General features: G+C 42.9%; 1 protein-coding gene across 1 annotated transcript; it reads right to left on the bottom strand.

Annotated features, from left to right (window-relative positions):
• Positions 1–197: 197 nt before the first annotated feature.
• Positions 198–17,916, bottom strand: SKIC8 (SKI8 subunit of superkiller complex). Its single transcript, XM_067755286.1, has 11 exons — positions 17,836–17,916; positions 14,023–14,073; positions 13,286–13,313; positions 11,427–11,532; positions 10,879–11,051; positions 6,544–6,692; positions 6,229–6,322; positions 5,294–5,387; positions 3,375–3,467; positions 2,452–2,530; positions 198–488 (listed from the first exon to the last, which is right to left on the bottom strand). Exons 2-11 carry the CDS (start codon positions 14,032–14,034, stop codon positions 399–401), a joined length of 918 nt encoding a protein of 305 aa, XP_067611387.1. The 5' UTR covers positions 14,035–14,073; positions 17,836–17,916; the 3' UTR covers positions 198–398.
• Between the last annotated feature and the right edge of the window lie 300 nt (positions 17,917–18,216).

The raw sequence follows: 18,216 nt of genomic DNA, 5'->3' as shown, positions 1-18,216 counted from the left end.
TAGATTAGCTTTCTCTTACAGCTTCTGCATGACTCATTCCTTGGAAGAGTGAGCCTGAATTTCTGTACTGGCAAGTTCAGTAAGTGCCTGGATGTATTCATTTCTGAGGCAGATACTCGGTTTCACATAAGGATGCTGATTCCTCTCACTGTTCTACCAGTAACAGGGCAAATGAAAACGAAGCATGTTCAAGAACATGGGTGTTTGCATTAAGAACACTTTATGTTACAGTATGAATGGCGTTTCCAATAAAACATGAAAAGATTTATACTGTATCTACAAAATTTAAGTGTTTGCTACAATAAATGCTATATTTCTTTTAAACAAGCTAGAAAGGTAAGGAATGTCATGATCAATCTATACATTCTTTCTGCAGCATTAGCCTGGAAGATTGATGTTTAAATTGGACAATCGTAGATGTGAATTTCCTGATCATCTCCGACAGACACAATCTTTGAGCCATTTCCATTGTATTTTACTCCCCAGACCTGTAAATAAAAAGAAAAAAAAATTCCACTAACACCTTTATTCTTTATGAATGAACATCCTTACTCTATTCTCATTATACTGAATCTAGAAAAACACTGAGATGAGGATGTTCTCGTGCTTTCTGCCTTTCCTCTAACCAGGGATCTTCTATTACTACTGTTTGATTATCATTCCACTCACCTCCCAACTCAAGAAAATTTCATTTCTAAACACAAATCAAGATATCTACAAACCTTTCAAAGATTCACAATCTAGGAAGTGACCTAATGCTGTGAAGATGGAACCCACAAGGGACCAGCATGTGGTCTCATTTATGTTTCCAGGAAGGAAAAGGCCCAACTACCCTGAGGTCGCTGCCTACGGGGATCATTGCAAACTGTGCTCCTCACCTACCTCCTCGGGCTCGCCCCCACCACGGTCAGTACTTCTCACTCTCTTATTAGAGGCCTATGAAACCTGCCTGTCCCTAGAGATAACTTGGCGTCACACGTCATTGCTTTCATTTGCTATGTACTGAATTAACAGATTCACACCTCCTTCCCAGACAGAACTGATGTGGCAGGAGTTTTATCAGGTCAGCCTGTCACCCTACCCCTTAGTTGGGTGTTCTAGCCCTGATTTCAGTGCTGTGATTGGGCCAGGTGATGGCCTCATTTCCACTCCAAACGTCTTCCTCTGAGGAAAGCACCACACACTGACCTTCACCTGCCAAGCAACACAGCCAGCCAGGTCTTACTCCCTGAGTTAAATGTTTAAATCCAGTAGTGGAATGTCAAAATTAAACCCCCTCAACTTTGTTGGCAACAATTTAAGATTAAATGTAAAAAAGCATGAACAACTGTTAACTTTAAGCTGCATTCCGAAGAGATTCTATGAGATTGCCATAAGAGCATTTAAAATATCTTAAAAGACAACTTTATACTGCCATGGGTATTTTATTTTATTTTATTTTATTTTTTTTGCGGTACGCGGGCCTCTCACTGTTGTGGCCTCTCCCGTTCCGGAGCACAGGCTCTGGACGCACAGGCTCAGCGGCCATGGCTCACAGGCCTAGCCGCTCCGCGGCATGTGGGATCTTCCCAGACTGGGGCACGAACCTGTGTCCCCTGCATCGGCAGGCGGATGCTCAACCACTGCGCCACCAGGGAAGCCCTGGGTATTTTATTTTTTATACTACTTCCCCAAGACCCTTGCTATTCAAAGTGGTTGGAACCAGCAATGCTAGCCTCACCTGGAGCTTGTGACGAACACAAAAACTCAGGCCCAGGCCAGACCCACTGAATCAGCATCTGCATTGTTACCAGATCCCCAGGAGATTCCTGTGCACATTAAAGACGGAGAAGCCCTGCACTAGAATGCCTTTATCATTTCACATTCATCTTGGAAAGATAAGACTCCTATGAAAACAAAGCCTCTTCTCCCTAATTTAAAGACTGAAACAAAAGTTAGTAATATCACTAACTTCAAACAACCTGTAAGAATTTCTGGCTTCAAGTATATTCAAAGAAAAAAAAAATCACTTCACTTCTTTGGGCCGCTCCAAAAGAGAAAAGCGATGGCTGTGGAATGGAATGGAAGCTTCTGAGGAAGCAGGTTCTTCTTGAGCCAGCCATGGCCCAGCTGTACCCAGAAAAGGGCCCAGGCACGCCCCAGGCACCAGCTGCAGCATGTTTCAAAGAAGGCATTTAAAAGCTGTTGGCTAGTACCCGTTTTCTGACCTACACAGGGACATATCATGCCTTGTGGGTTGCTAGGCTGACAGCACGTCCTGAGCCTCTGCACCCCCGAGTGCGCACAGGAACACGGGCTGGATGGACATCCAAGCAATCAGAGTAGCTCAGCCCCAAGGGTCGACTGGTCTTGACAACCCAAGCAGCAAGGTTAGGAAAAGGAATGAGTTTTGGCACAGTGGTCAGACAATGCTAGCAATCCAAAGGAATATGAATGTTAATTATGCCATACCTGGTCCTGGTGGTCAAAGAAGGTGTGAACACAAGTCCTCGTTCCAACATCCCAAACCTTTACACTTTTGTCAGATGAGCTATTTTAAAAAAGGGAACATTAGTATCAGAAAAGTTCTCAGACTGGTTTGAAGTTGGAAAGAACCTGATCAAAAATCCCACACTCCTTCACTCAGCCTACCTAGAGGCCCCCTTGGTGCCTGGGTACACAAGTGGCCATCCAGGGCCCCAAAAGGTGGCCAAGGATGTTGGCACCACTGGTTGGCTTTCCCGTCTCACAGAGCAGCTATTTCCCTGAACTTCTGATCTGCCTGGCCTTCATATTAAATGTTCTCATCAGGAGTCTCGGATGAGAGTCCTATATCCGGATGGGAGGGAGGCCCGTGAAAGCTTCAAAATAAAGGTTCTCAGAGGCTTCTGTAAACCTCTGTGCAATGCTATTAAGCCATCCATCTCCTGTTTTTCAACTGTCTTGGCCATCCTGGGCCTAAACAACATTGGGGTCTCAAAGCACAACATTTTAAGAACAGATTTTCATATCTGAAGTTACTACTGTAACTGTGTTATCCTGTGTTACAGTAGTAACTGTAGTAGTAGTAACAGTTACAGTAGTAACTGTAGTAGTAACTGTTACTGTTACAGTAGTAACTGTTACTGTTACAGTAGTAACTGTACTGTTACTACAGTCCCTTAAGTAACTGTAGGTAGAAGCCTAGATTTATAAGGCAGAAACTAAGAGCTGAACTGTTCAAAAGAATCCACTTTTGTTCCAGCTAAGGACAATTAACTTCACAATTTAAAAAACACTGCAGAAAACAAAGGCTATCTGAATTTAAAAAGGGTCTTCAAATTTTAAGGCAATTCATACAAGATGACCATCTTCATCTTCCTAACATTTTAGAAACTGATAAGAATCATAAGTACCTGGAAACAAAGTGTGTGTCATCAGGACAAAATGCAACGTTCAGCACCCAGGATGCATGGCCACTCAGCGTGCCAGCCAAGTTAGCGTGCTGTCTGAAATGGGAGTTTCAAATAAAATGGAGAGGTTAACTTTTGGAATACAATCACTGAAATGGAAGGTATACTCTTAATTGCCTGTTTAATTGGACCAAATCTGCTATCCTTATAATCACCACAGTATTAGTTTAAAAATTCCCCTTTTCAATGAAGTAGCATCACACACTGCAGAAACAAAATTTTCAACAGCATTAACCCCAAATATGTCAATGTCACCAAGAGCCAAAAATAAAATCCTGAACAAGCAGAGCTTAAAAAGCTCAAAATAAAGAAGGCTCAGCAAGCCAACTCCTAAGATGAGGAAACACAACCAGCAGGGGCAAGTAGGCCATCTCAGGGCAGTTGCAGGTTCTGACCCCTGCCCACCCAGTACCCTTTCCATATAGGGCCAGTGCCTTGTGTCTAAGGAATGTATCAAGATGTACTCTTTACAACAGATGTGGCTTGGATAGACCATTTTTAAGCTAACCAAGAACAAGACAGATCTAATTACTACAGTCATTTTCACTCTTTAAAAAAGTGAAATGAAATCACTTATGGCTGGAAAACAATCCTAAGACCCGACTGAGGCCAGCCAGCAGTTTCACCTCTGAACCCAGAAGAGTAGAGCAAACCTCAGTTAGGTACGAGGAGGAGAGGTGGCCTCAGTGGAAAGCAGTGGGATCACAAGAAGGTAAAAGTCCTAGGTGTTCATTCAGTAACAGCACCTTAGCCAAACCACCACCTCAGCTTGGGCTTCTCGCCTGCATTATGGGGACGCTAATCCGCGCTACCTTACCGGTTGTTGGGAGGATGATGAAATTGTAGCACTGAAAGCCTTATTAAAGAAAACTGGATACTTAAGGAATTGCTGCTATTTATATTGGCTCTGCTACTGACAGGCAAGCACAGTTTGAGAGAGGCATCTTCCCCCCAGACCCTAACACCCTCATTCAGCTCTAATTCCAGAAGCTGCAGTTCTCATTCCATGTCTCTTTGACAACTTTTCGTCCTCCAAAAGCCCCCAAGTTTAAACTCCCGAAAAACTCTCACAGGCCCATAAAAGGACATGCACGTGGATGATCGTGGTTGTGGCACCCGTCGTTGGGAAGAAGTGTAACATATGCACCCAGTGGATTAGAATGCTACCTTTGGAAGCCAGGAACCAGAGGCACACGGATTGCAGTACTGAGTCAAAGCATCACACACACGTCAAACACCGTATAGGGGAGACCTCAGGGGTGAAAAGGAGTGGGGACTGAGAAAGACAGGGGGAAACAACAAGAGAAAGGGCCCTTGCACAGGCTTCCAATGAAACAGAGCCGTGAACTGAAGATTAACTCACTTCTATACCTGTGGTCAAAAACCAACAACAAAAAAGCTCCCTCATCTAGACCTGCTGCAAGCTGGCTTATGAACTGACAGTTCCCTAACTAGGGCAGAGAAGTACCTTCTAGAACACCCCTAGAAAATGGATGTTCTAATTGTTTACCATCACTCCAAGCCAGCTACAGCCCATGGCTCCATCTCCTCAACTGTACACTACTTACCTACCTAAAAGAATTTAAAATCACAACAGACAGGATGCCTGAAAAAAAGTAGCAAGTATGTGATCCTAGTAGGTAACCCATGCACGTCTTCCTCCATAACATTCTAAGCTCAAAGCAGGGACGCTGACAGGGGAGGAATGACTGGGGAGACTGAGCGTCTGACAGGACCTGAACACAAGTCTTTCCTAGACCCAGAGAGGGAGCAGCACACTTGCTAGGGCTCCTCCTAATGATAAGAGGCAAAACAGGCATTGGTATTAAGTGAGAAGCCTTGAATCCCAACAGGTAACTTACACATCATAGATCTTGATGTAGCCATCATCTGAAGCAGTGACAAGGAGCTGCGAATCCGGGGAAAAAGTCAAGGAGCGAATGGGCATAGCGTGGCCTGAAATTCACAAAGACGCTTGTTAACTAATACAGTGTCCACTAACTATGTCACTTTTAATGACTGTAAGTCACTGGGTTGCACTGCCCAGCTGCTTCAGTCAGAGGGTACTGACTGGACCCTTCCTTCTAATGCTCTAGAAACATGCACATAACCCAGGCCCCTCCTGCTGGAGCCATTTCACCTCAGATCCCTTCCTTGACCAACTGGACCTCAGCACACATTGCTTAGAAGAAACTCCTCTGCCACAGATATGGCCAAACATGGAAATATGCATCGTTTCTGATTTGCAAGGTTGAACAAATAGGATGCTATTTCCCTACCAAATCCTTTGTTGTAGAGTAAAGGATACACTGAAGAGGTAATATATCCTCTTGGTAGGATTCAGAATAGTACAAAAGAATACAGAGTAGAAGTCGCCCTCCAGCCCTTCCCCTGTTCTAGTACCCAGTTCTCCTGCCCAGAGGTCATCAGTGCAAAGGGTAGGCACAGCACTTTCATCTACCTTCAAATTACTGACAAAAAGCAGTTATTTTCTAATCACAAAGTTCTTTAGAACCAAACATGACAGAAATAAGACACTCATATAGCTAGGATATATTAACACATAAATAAAAGGCCTGTTCACCAAAAAAAGCATTTAACACTGGTACAAGAGCTAATATGTCTAGGTTATAACTAGTGACAAAACTGAACCTTAGAGGCATTTGAGATCTCCAACTGAGATTGATGTTTTGCAAACCTAATGCTCATTTGCCATTTAGCAGCATTTTAATGAAAGAATACGTCTTCCTTTGTGATCTGATAACCCAGTTTGCACAAAATAAACGATGAACCACACCTTCCAGCGTGTGCAGAAGTTTCCCGGTTGCAATATCAAAAATATTGATGATTCCGTCTATGGCTCCACTGGCCAGATACTTCCCATCAGGACTCTGCGCAGAGAACATATTGAGATCATTTGAAGCTCCATATTGTTAAGCCATCCCCACCAAACACAAGCAATCTGCTGGCTGCAGGTCTAACTGGCTGACTGGCAAACCATGCCAGTAGCTGCCTGACAAGACCAATGCAGAACGCTTACCAAGGAATACAATGGGCTAGAAGAGTAAACTGAAAGAATCAGAGAGAGAAAAAGTGAGCAACGTTTCCTTACATATGCAATACTAAGAATGAATTTTCCTCTTGTGTCCAAAGAATATTCCTTTTTCCCACTTTCCACACCAAAAATGTTCACTTTCCCCACATGAGTTCCTGTGGCCAGATACTGGGAATCAGGAGAAAAGGCCAAAGTCCAGGCATCCACTGAACAGAAAAAAGAAGGGAAAAAACTATAGTGAGAAAAGATGTGACTTTAATTTTAAAAAAGTTGTGAAGATATTAATTCTATACCAATTTAGTTTAAGGGCGTCTTAAATTTTTACTAAAAATGTAGATAGACAGGACAATACCAAGTGTTAGCAAGGATGTGGAGAAACCAAAATCCTCATACACTGGTGGGAAAATAAAATGGTACAGCTACTTTGAAAAACAGTTTGACACTTTAAGTAAAAACACTTACCATAATACACAGCAGTTCCACTCAGAAATGAAAACACATGTCCATGCACAGACTTGTACCTGAATGCTCATAGCAGCATTACTCAGAATATTAAAAAATTGGAGAGAATCGAAATGTCCATGAACTGGTAAATGGATGAACAAAACGTGGAATATCCCATAATGGAATACTCACTGCTCAGCAATAAAAAGGAACCAACTACTGATACATGCTACAACACGGATGAACCTCAAAAACATTATGCTAAAGAAAGAATGAAGATGTATAAGACAATACGATTTCACTTATGTGAAATTTTTCAAAAAGGCAAAACTATAGGCACAGAAAGCCGATCAGTGGTTGCCTGAGGCTGAGGGTGGGAGCACAGATTAACTATAAATGGGCATGAGGGAACTTTTGTGGGGCATGGCAGTGTTCTAAAACCAAATTAGAGTGGTGGCTGCACAACTGTGGAAATTTACTAAAACCTGTTAAACTGTATACTTACAATGGGTTAATTACAGAGTGCAATTATAGAGGTGAAAGTCTACCTCAATAAAACTGTAAATAAATGAAAAGGTACGAGAAATACTCTTATATAAAACTGTAATATGACAAAGTATTTACCACAAATTAACAGAGAGTAAGGACTGGAAAGAGGCACTGCTTGTTTAAAAAAAAATCAGCTAGTTTTTAAGTTATACCACACAGCCTAATTTCAAGCGTTCTATTCAAATGTTATTTGTGTATCACAGTGCTTCTGTGTAAAAGTCTCCAGACTCATGGGCAGCCTGGGTAAACACATGTGCTTTGTATTTCCATCTGGACCACCGATAATATTTTAGCATTTCTTTTCTCAGCTACATGGGAACCTCTTCATAGGCAACCCCAAAGAGCTTTGGGAGCTTTCGGGGGCAGAGCCTAGAGGCCAAGGAATAATCTAGTTGTCCAGTGCTAGTCTAGGTCCCTTTGCCCATACCCACTCTTATATGGGAATGTACCCTAAGTCCTGCCCCTCCTGCACCTGCCCAGAAACAGTACTTGTTAGATCAAAGGGAGAGGAGAGAAAGGCTCCTTCCCATGTCACTCTCCTTATTCCTGGGGCAGGGCTCAAAGAGGGCCCTTCTCAGCCCAGGGGAGAGTGAAGGCCTCTCTGAGCTTAACTCATGGTAGACAGGGGCTCCTAGCACAGATGGGTCAGCACCATGTTCCACGGTGAGTTTTAAAATAAAAAATCTCTCACAATTTTTTTTTTTTTTTTTGCAGTATGCGGGCCTCTCACTGTTGTGGCCTCTCCCGTTGCGGAGCACAGGCTCCGGACACGCAGGCTCAGTGGCCATGGCTCACGGGCCCAGCCGCTCCGCGGCATGTGGGATCCTCCCGGACTGGGGCACGAACCTGTGTCCCCTGCATCGGCAGGTGGACTCTCAACCACTGTGCCACCAGGGAAGCCCTCTCACAAATTTTAACACACATATTCAAAGTAATAATAAATAATTTAGCTCTATCACTTTTCTTATGAAATATTTGTTTTAAAAAGGAAATTAACTTCAACAGGGCTCAATTAACCAAGAAGATCTGAAAAAGCTTTTATAATCAATCTCTCAAATAACTGCTCTTTAATATCTATCTTTACTCCTAAATGAGTAAAGCATTATTCTAACAGGATTGTTTTCTTATTCCTATCATAATTAACTGTTTACAGGTATAATAGTTACTAGAAAATCTGATTTTTATTCCTTGAAGTTTAATAAAATCACACTTTTGAATTATTTTTACATTTGCCTATTAACTGTTTGATAATATAGAACTTTTAGTGGCAAATATCCTTATACTCGAAATTGAAGGAATTTTTTTTTTTGGAATTTTTATTCCTCCATTAAAATGTGCAGTCTAAAATTTATTTTAACATTTGCATAATAAATCACTAAGTTCCACCTCATCAGCAAAAGAGTAGCTTTTCTTTACATTGGGACATCTTGAACCATCTGATGTTGAGAGGCCCCTATGCCTCCGCCTTTGTTCTTCTTCAATGTCAGTTTGCTGGAGCTACAGGATGGGTGAGGTGCCCAATGGAGGATCTTCCCCTTCATCTTCCCTTTCTTCTACTTCCTCACTTTCTTCTTCAGGATCTGAGATTTTCTTTCTTGTCTTTTTCTCCTTCTTCTGTTCCTTCTTTCACATTCTCCAGGCATATTTTCAAGATAGGTATAATGTAAATGCCCATTTCCCTACATTCATTAGACCTAGACTTATTAGTTTTACCTTCAGATGAATTCAATTCAGCCACTCCTTAGTTGTCAATAGCAATGCTTGCTTTTATTACTCACCCAAATAACTGTTGTTTAATGGTCTGGTATAGTTTAGGAATATTCCTATCCAAAAAGAAAATAAACCCAACCCTCTACTCATCTCAGTATCTTTTTTCTTTCCTAACAGTAATCTTTCAATGATCATTTGCCACACGTGGAACCAGTATGTAGTTTAAGGTACTATTTGTCAGGGAAGGCAAGGTGGATACAGACACCATCCTTTTCCTTGGAACCAATCCAGTAATCATTTCTTCAGCTGTGGTGTGCCCGGGGTGGGGGGGGGGGCACAAAACCACGCAGTGACCTTGGCGTCATGGGAGGGCTTAGGTGTCCAATATGAAAAGGCAGCAACAGATCTGCCTCTTCCTCCTCTCAGCTATAAAGCAGAGTCTTAACAGACTTTGTGGGCTAGTTTGGGGACCCAAGTCCTCTGTAAGAGATTTCAACAGGGCAAGGACACATGCAAAAACAATCATCTGGGGAGTCAGAGTGTCTGGGTAGCTTTTTTCAAATACATATCCCAGCCCACACACCCCAATAACTGTGATTCAGTGGATCCAAAATAGGGATTGGACATATGCATTATTTAAAAAGCTGTAATAGTTAAGAATCAGAGACATGGAACATTGCCACTGAGGGGAAATGAACTCAGTTTCCAGACAACCCAGAGTCCTTAAAACCCTCGGACCATCATTCTTTCCAGAATAAGTACAGCCTATAGGGTCTACTGAACATAACCACTGGGAGACAAATCCACCTGGGTCTCCAATCAAGGGAATTAAGTTAAGGAAATCCCTGAGCAGCTCTTCCGTAGTCAACCCACAGAGGGGTGTGCCAGAGAGGGACCAGACTCTCTGTACTCTCTACCGGTCATCACCTATTCTGGTAGAACAGGCTCTGCTCATGAATGCTATGCAGTCATTTACAAGTAAATATAAGGCTACAAGGAATCCTGAAATGTCATGTTGCTTGTTCCACATTAATCCAACCTACTGAAATCATTAGCTTCCATTACCTCAGATATTTATCAAGGCTAATGGACAAGATTATGCTGTCCTATAGAACTTAAAAAAACAAACAAACAATGGATTTGTTTCTTTAGAAGTTTCATATATCTATCATATACTAGAAACAGGCACTTTAATCATAATTAGTAGAGATTACCATGATACAGATCTATGAGGACACAGTGCTTTATGTTCTAGACCTCTATAAGGCAGTGAATGTATCAATTCAGAATATAGCAAACAGAGGACCTCTGGACCATTCAAACACAAGTTCACAATCCCAAATCAGCAATTCTGAAACCCAAAGGCAATGAAAACTGTAAGTTTAAAAAAATAATTTTAGTACTTAAATTCATTTGGTAATAAAACCTGACCTGAACTGATGTAAGGCTATTTATAGCGTGTATATACCTCTCTTAGTGTAAATACTCATGTTTAGTCGCTGAGGTATCAGTATTTGATTAGAGTGCTGCCCCCAGCCCCACTGAAGGTATTACATGACATACAGTTCATGCACCCATATTACCAGTCTCAAATCCAAAAAATTCTGAACTGTAAAATACATCTATCCCTAAAGGTTTCAAAAACGGATTGTAAACCTCTAGTATCTTCTCTAAGAGTAAAACTCTTACCAGGTCCTGCATCTATAGACTTTATCTGTTTGCCGTTTTCCAAGTCCCAGAGACGAATATGAGCATCAAGAGAGCTGGACGCAGCAATGGGCAGGGTGTGGCTGATGTCCACAGACACCACACCCAGCTGATGGCCCTCCAGACTCCACTGTAGGTCCAGCTTCTCATCACGCCTTCAATGGGGGACAGAGAAATGGATTTCTTCACACACAACACATTGTACCTGGCATCTGAAATTCTGGGCCCCTGTAAGTATGCATTACCAATGGTCTGTGAAAAGCAGAATCAGAGAGGAAATCAAGAGCCACAGAACACCAAATGCAGCCAACTTTTAGCCATGAGACTTTTTTTTTTTTCTTAAACTATAGGGCCTGAACAGCGAATAACAGGAAAACGAGTGAGAGAAAAATAATCTGCCTTTGTATACCACCATACTACTATTGCTTTCTTGCTCAGAAAACAGTTAATACTTCTCTGATTGCAATTTGGGAGCCCAGTAGTAAAAACCCCAATTTCCAAGGCTGCATGTTAGAGGAGAGGGCACTCACCATTTCCAGACCTTCACCAGGTCATCCAGGGATCCTGTGACCACCGTCTCAGAGTTTTCTTTCTTGTTTGTCCCCCAGGCAACTGACCAAATGGCATCATCATGGGCTAGAATGGAAAGCGCTTCATTTTAAAAGTCTTCATGCAACTTCTAAACTGAATGTGCTAAGATGAAGCTGAAATACTGTTACAACAACTCTGAGGTAATATCTACCTGTATCACTTTATTGTTTTGCAAACTGCTTTCTCATACAGCTTTTATTATAACTGTGGAGGCAGATATGAAAACTGGAGGTTCTGAAGAAGCTACTTGCCCCAAATCACAGGTTACCAGGTAGGGCAGCAGTACCATAGTAATCCAATGTCCTTTCTACTTTAGCATGCTGTCCAACATGCATTAGTTTGGAATGGCTCTCACTTAGCTAAAGTGAAACCCACCCCAAAAAGAGATCTAAAGTTGATAAGAGTTATTTCTTAGAGGTCCTTGGAAACCAGTAGGCAGGTCTGAAAATAAATAACTAAAGCAGCTTCCACGCATGAGTTGCCTTTTGCCACAATGTCTATTATGTTTAATGGGCCAGTTATTACTTTAATCCTTTTATAAGTATTACCTCAGCCACAACAACCCTATGAAATAGGTACTGTGAATAGTATTTTCATTTTACAGATAAGGAATCAGAGGCTTAGAGAAGCCTAGTAGCTCACCCGAAGTCAAAAGCTAAGAAGAGGCAGAACTGGGATTCAAACCCAACCTCTCTATTAACTAACGTCCACTTTAAATTCTAAGTCTTTAAGTTGCATATCTGGCAGGCCATGCCGGTGGGTCTGCAGACCTGGTGCAGGAATATAAATGTGACAAGTGCACAAGGTGGCTTTCTTCATACCTGGCAGCATTTCTCCAGGAACACCTTTTCAAGATATGAATACAAGGGCATTCAACTTAAACAGCTGTGAGTTACATACATGGCTTCCGTTACAATCCCCACGCGACCCAAGCCTGCTAGCTTGCCAGCCGGATGGCATTCGCTGCATACAAGGTAGCTGACTGGCATGCCTGACTAGCTACTAGTTACCTATGCTAGCTAACCTGAAAGAATGCTTTTGGCTTAAACTTTAGACTACCTAAATGTCACCTACTTAAAGTGGAAGAGCTTTTATTAGGCATTCCACAAATCCCTCCAGGCTTTACCTAACTCATCCAGGCTGTGGTGGAGAAATGGGATACATGTGAATAGTCCAGGCACATACTCCTTTTCAGGTATGAAGTCCGGTATCACTGGCCAGTTACCTTTCTAGACTGAACTCTGACCTGCCTCCTGCTCCCATTCCCACCACTGTCTCCAATGCACAGCCCCCAGCCCACCCCCCACACTCAGTAGTCTTGACAGAAATTCACCTCGCTGTTACTATATCCTTCACTTTCATTGAGGGTCAAAGGTCCTCTGCACTTGTTGTAAATGAAGGAGCCCGATAAAAACCCCCAAGAGAACTTCTGAGTTCAGGGCCAGGCTCAAGTTTACCTCCCCAGATGAGCTGTGGCATTAACAGATTTCTGAGACTCAAAGCGTTTCCTTCTTTCACTTTGATAGCTGGGAAGCTCAGAGTTCCTCAGGTGGGAAAGCTTTCCTCAGCCTGGAGTTCTCCGGTCTGTCATTTGACTCCTGCTTTTTCTTTTAAGTTAGTGGCTTGGTTTTTGTTGTTGTTGTTGTTTGTTTTTAAGTGTATTTGTTTTCAGCTGCTTCTGCCAATGTTTCTGCAGAGTACAGTTGGAAACTGCATGTCTGGTCAGCATGACAAAACCCTTACGCCAGGGACAACAGTTTTTCATAGGTAAATTTGCTTGAACAGGCAAGCTGCTTACCTTGCTCTTGTTTGAAGAGAATACTGTACTAAAAAAGAACAGAAGACACATTAAACCAACGGTCAGATTTCAGATGTGTCCCATCCCTTCCCTAAAACACCCCCTGGCACCCAACTCACCGCCCTGCCCCCCGGTTGATATAGTCACCACAGTGTTAGCTGCTTCCCCTGCCTGATCTCTTAGGAGCTCCTTGATTCCTGCTCATGCAAGGTTTGTAGAGTCATACCAGAAAAAAATTAGTTCTTTAATTTTAGGCAAACTATTGTCTCTTCTCCCTAACCACTATTACCAACCCAAAAAGGGGAGTAGTAAATTACGTGTTTTTTCCTGCTCTGATCACCAGGAAGCTCAGAGTCCAGTTTGCAGCTTAATTTTTGCAGCTGTATAAAACCACACAGTCTGCATAACCTGTTAACTCTGTCCCTAATTTATTACAAAGATATGTTTCTCTTTTTCTGATCTTTGTTTCTTTCTCGTTTTTGTGTACAAATTCTTTTAAGCTTCCTCAATCCCTTTGTAAACTGTGGTACAGACTTAGATAAAATAATCCTCCTCTTAGTGTTGTGCATTTTACTAGTGCCACCTACCCTCTGGTGACTAGGTGCCCAGGGTCACCCTACTCTTCAGGAGAAGAGCAGGAATCAGATGCTAGTTTTCTGACTACACACCCATACAACGTACTGGGCTCGAACCTGCCAAAGAGACCAACTGATATTCTTTCTCTCCATAGGCCTTACCTGGTTGGTCATTTCCTTAACCAAGGATGAAGGGCTAAAGGCCAGACAGCTCTGTGGAAACAATACCAGGGTTTCAGTAAGGGGGTGTCATCAGGACAGAGGGGGCTACAGAAGGTTCCCCTTGATCAAGAAAATAAGGCAACTCTTTGGCAGAGTTGCCCGGACACTTTTCTGTGGATCAGTCCCAGGGGCCCCCTTCACAAGCCCTACCAGGTGGCACGGACTTCTTTCTCAACTAGTATCTATCACCTCTCATGTTTTCTTCTCCTCAAGCTGACTACAGAGAGGGACCAGTCTCCCTCCTTTGCTGCTCTTCAGAGAGATAAAAACCACAGGACCTTTTAATTTAAAATTTTATTTATTCAAAACTCAACAAGCAAATATGGGGGAGCAAAGTTCTTAGAGTTCATGCGGGGATCTCAGCCAAAAATGCCTATAAGAGCCAGTAGGCATGTAAATGAGGACATGAGCTAGAGGGAGACACATGTCTCCCAAAAGGTGCTGAAGTCTTTAAGGACTTAGCTCAGCTAAACACAAACTTAACCATAGGAATAGATTTAATTTCTCAGGCTATAATAAGAGTTCTCGATCTTTTTTGTGTGTGCTATAGACCCTCTAGCAGCCTTGTAAAGCCTATAAACCCCTTCTCAGGATGTTTTTAAATACATAAAATAAAATACATAGGATTAGAAAGGAAACCAAGTATGGGCCATTCTTGTTATTCCAGGCAGTTATGTTCTATAACATCACTGAACACCGAATTAGTGAACACTGACTGATCCACTGCTCCTAAGGGAGACACTGCATTAGGTTCCTGCAAGACTCTGATAATATTTTTGGTAACCAAACAATATGTAACTTTGTTTTATGCATGTTTCTCAAAACTACAATGAGGTATCACCTCACGACGGTCAGAATAGATATTATCAAAACATCTAGAAAAAATAACTGCTGCAAAGGGTGTGGTGAAAAGGGAACCCTCCTGTACTGTTGGTGGGAATGTAAACTGACACCACCATTATGGAAAACAGTATGGAGGTTCCTTAAAAAATTAAAAACAGAACTACCATATGACCCAGCAATCCCACTACTGGGCATATACCCTGAGAAAACCATAATTCAAAAAGAGACATGTACCACAATGTTCACTGCAGCACTATTTACAATAGCCAGGACATGGAAGCAACCTAAGTGTCCATCGACACTTGATGATGATGAATGGATAAAGAAGATGTGGCACATATATACAATGGAATATTACTCAGCCATAAAAAGAAATGAAACTGAGTTATTTGTAGTGAGGTGGATGGACCTAGAGTCTGTCATACAGAATGAAGTAAGTCATAAAGAGAAAAACAAATACCATATGCTAACACATATATATGGAATCTAAGAAAAAAAAAGGTACTGATGAACCTAGTTGCAGGGCAGGAATAAAGATGTCGACACAGAGAATGGACTTGAGGACACGGGGTGGGAGGGGGAAGCTGGGGCAAAGTGAGAGTAGCATCGAAATATATACACTACTGAATGTAAAATAGCTAGTGGGAAGCAGCAGCATAGCACAGGGAGATCAGCTCAGCGCTTTGCGATGACCTAGAGGGGTGGGATAGGGAGGGTGGGAGGGAGGCTCAAGAGGGAGGGGATATGGGGACACATGTACGCATATGGCTGATTCACTCTGGTGTACAACAGAAACTAACACAATATTGTGAAGCAATTATACTCCAATAAAGGTCTATTAAAATAATAAAGACACCTTATTTTACGTTGGTAATTCATTAATACTGAACTTATGGCTAACAGCACCAAAATGCTTGCCTATATGAAGTTTATCTACACGTGTGTTTTCTCCATAAGGCACATCACAGTCTTCCTGCACTTAGGAACACTAAGAGTACTTTAGCACTGTGCTTGGGGGGGCCATTTTAAACACTGAAATTACCAATAAAAGCACAAAAATCCAAAAATCATGGCACTAACAGACTGAAAACAAGACACTTGTTTACAGCATGAGAACTGAAGAAGGCAGAATGTTTCCTTGTTCAACTGCAGCTGAGAATGTGTGTCAGTTGACTCAAAATTTTCACCACCTCACACATGTCCAAGAAAGACCGCAAAAGCACTGCAAGTACTGACTTGGGGCCTACAAATAAATTTTAACATGTAGATGAATTTGCAAATACAGAAGCTGAGAATAAAGATCAACTGTATACCGAAATAAAATTTTACCAAATACAAAAAAAAAAAAAATTTTACCAAATACAAAAATTAAATTTGTGATAGCATAACATGTGATTCTTAATTTACACATTACATAACAAGATCTAGCAGCAAGTCTAATAACTACCGTAATTTCAAAGTTGTCATGAGCTTACACAGTATGCTAAGATATGAAAATATCTGTAATTTCTATTGGTGACAAAGTCAACCTGTCAATACTGTGGTTTGTTGACAACATTCATAATCGAAAGAAACGCTAAATTTCAGTTAGAGGTTAGAGAACATAAGGATGCAATTTTTCTTCTCATCCAAGTTCATGGCTCCCTCAATTCTATCCATCGACAGAGGAGACCATACAGCTAAGGCATCCAGGTTCAGGTTACTTGCTTTAAATTTGTAAACCCAAAAAGGCTACCGTGAAGGTTTTCCAAGGATAACAGAAAAAACAAACAAACGATTTGTAAATAATCTTTGCCTGTGAAGATCTCAATCAAGTTGGTAGTGCTTAATTTGTGACCCAAGAACAGGATCTTGGCCAGGGTAGGAAAGACAGGCAGGAGCTCAAGCCAGTTTTGCTGAAATGAACAGTATTACAACTCTGCTTGGGCACCAGCCCTCTGCCCAGTGAAGCAGAGGCCTACCCTCTCCCCTTCCAAATCCTGCCTCACATCCCTGCAACAGAGAGAAACAAAAGAGTAGGAAGGTTTGCAGGAAGCCAACTCCATGAAGCCAGCCTCCTCAAGACAGAGGTGTGCTTCTATCAATGAATGCACGTTTGAGGATATACCATGAGTCAGGCTCTGTTTTACGTTCTACACATAGGTTAGCTCACTGAACCCTCTCACCCCACTTAGTAGATATTCTTATTATCACCTCTACCTTCCTGATAAGGAAAGTGAGACTCAAGAGAGGTTAAGGAAGCTTCCTAAGGTTAGTCTGACAGTAGAAGGTGGATACAAGCTATAGTATAGGCCACCAAGCTACACTACCTCTTACATCAGTTTCTTATCCTCTAATAATTTAAGAGCTAAGAGGACCCCAAAGCCCTCTCTTGCTACCTTCTCTCTTAAGAGAACTTTCCTCCCAACTTCCTAGGCAGAATTCATTGCTCCCTCCTCAGTGTTTCTAAAGAACTTTACACATGTCCCTATTAAAGTACTCAGGCAGGTCAGCAACCCATAACACTACATGGTACTTGAAACAAAGATAACTCAGCCTGTGCTTGTACCTGTCCAGCTCGCTACCTAAGAAGACAGCGTGGCCCACCACTGGAAAACTTCGGTTAAGACAGTCGTTCCGTCTACGGACACTGAGACCTTTACTGCAGAGAAAGCAGCCCTAATCTCGAGGCTGCAGAGAACACCCTCAGGATGCAAGATGAGGCAATCTACCCTCTCCCCTTAGGCCCCGCACGTCGAGAGGCAGCCAGGATAAATGGAGTCACGGAAGCCACTACCCTCAGGCCCCGCAGCCTAGAGCATTCCTGAGCAAACCGTCTTAGAGGCAGCCTCGGGCCCACCCTCGCTCACCCGCCCTCCAGCCTGGGCGGTTAGCGACTGCCATCCCCACCGGCTGCGCGGACCAACTCACCGCTTCACTGCCCGGCTGCACGACCCTGCGGCTCGTCTGACGCCAGTCTCCGCGCGACCGCGACGCGCGGCGATGAGCTCACGAAGGGGCGGGGCATCTCGCTGGTTCCCCAGGGCGCCGGCGCATGCCGCAGCGGCCCCTGCCGTCGCTACGCCGCGCACGGGGCGGACGAGGATGAGGGTAGGAGGGTAGGAGGGTAGGAGGGTAGGAGGGTAGAGGGGGAAAGAGGCTACGCCCCGGTCACGCTGGTTTCCCCCGGGGGGCGGGGCCCCTGGGAACATGCTTCCGGAAGCGCAGTTTTAGGTTTCAGCAGCTGACCTCTTGGCTGTTTGGGTTCCAGTCTCTTCATTTGTAGTTTGAGATTAAACTACACATGATGAC

The sequence above is a fragment of the Pseudorca crassidens genome, chromosome 1 (assembly GCF_039906515.1).
Source record: "Pseudorca crassidens isolate mPseCra1 chromosome 1, mPseCra1.hap1, whole genome shotgun sequence".
Classification (NCBI taxonomy): domain Eukaryota; kingdom Metazoa; phylum Chordata; class Mammalia; order Artiodactyla; family Delphinidae; genus Pseudorca; species Pseudorca crassidens.
This window is presented reverse-complemented; position numbering and strand designations above follow the sequence as displayed.

Coding starts and splice junctions, on each gene's coding strand:
- SKIC8 (XM_067755286.1), bottom strand. Junction 11,533..13,285: donor TCTCTTCAAACAAGAGCAAG/GTAAGCAGCTTG, acceptor TTTCCATTCTAG/CCCATGATGATGCCATTTGG. Junction 6,323..6,543: donor TCATTCTTAGTATTGCATAT/GTAAGGAAACGT, acceptor TTCTCTGCGCAG/AGTCCTGATGGGAAGTATCT.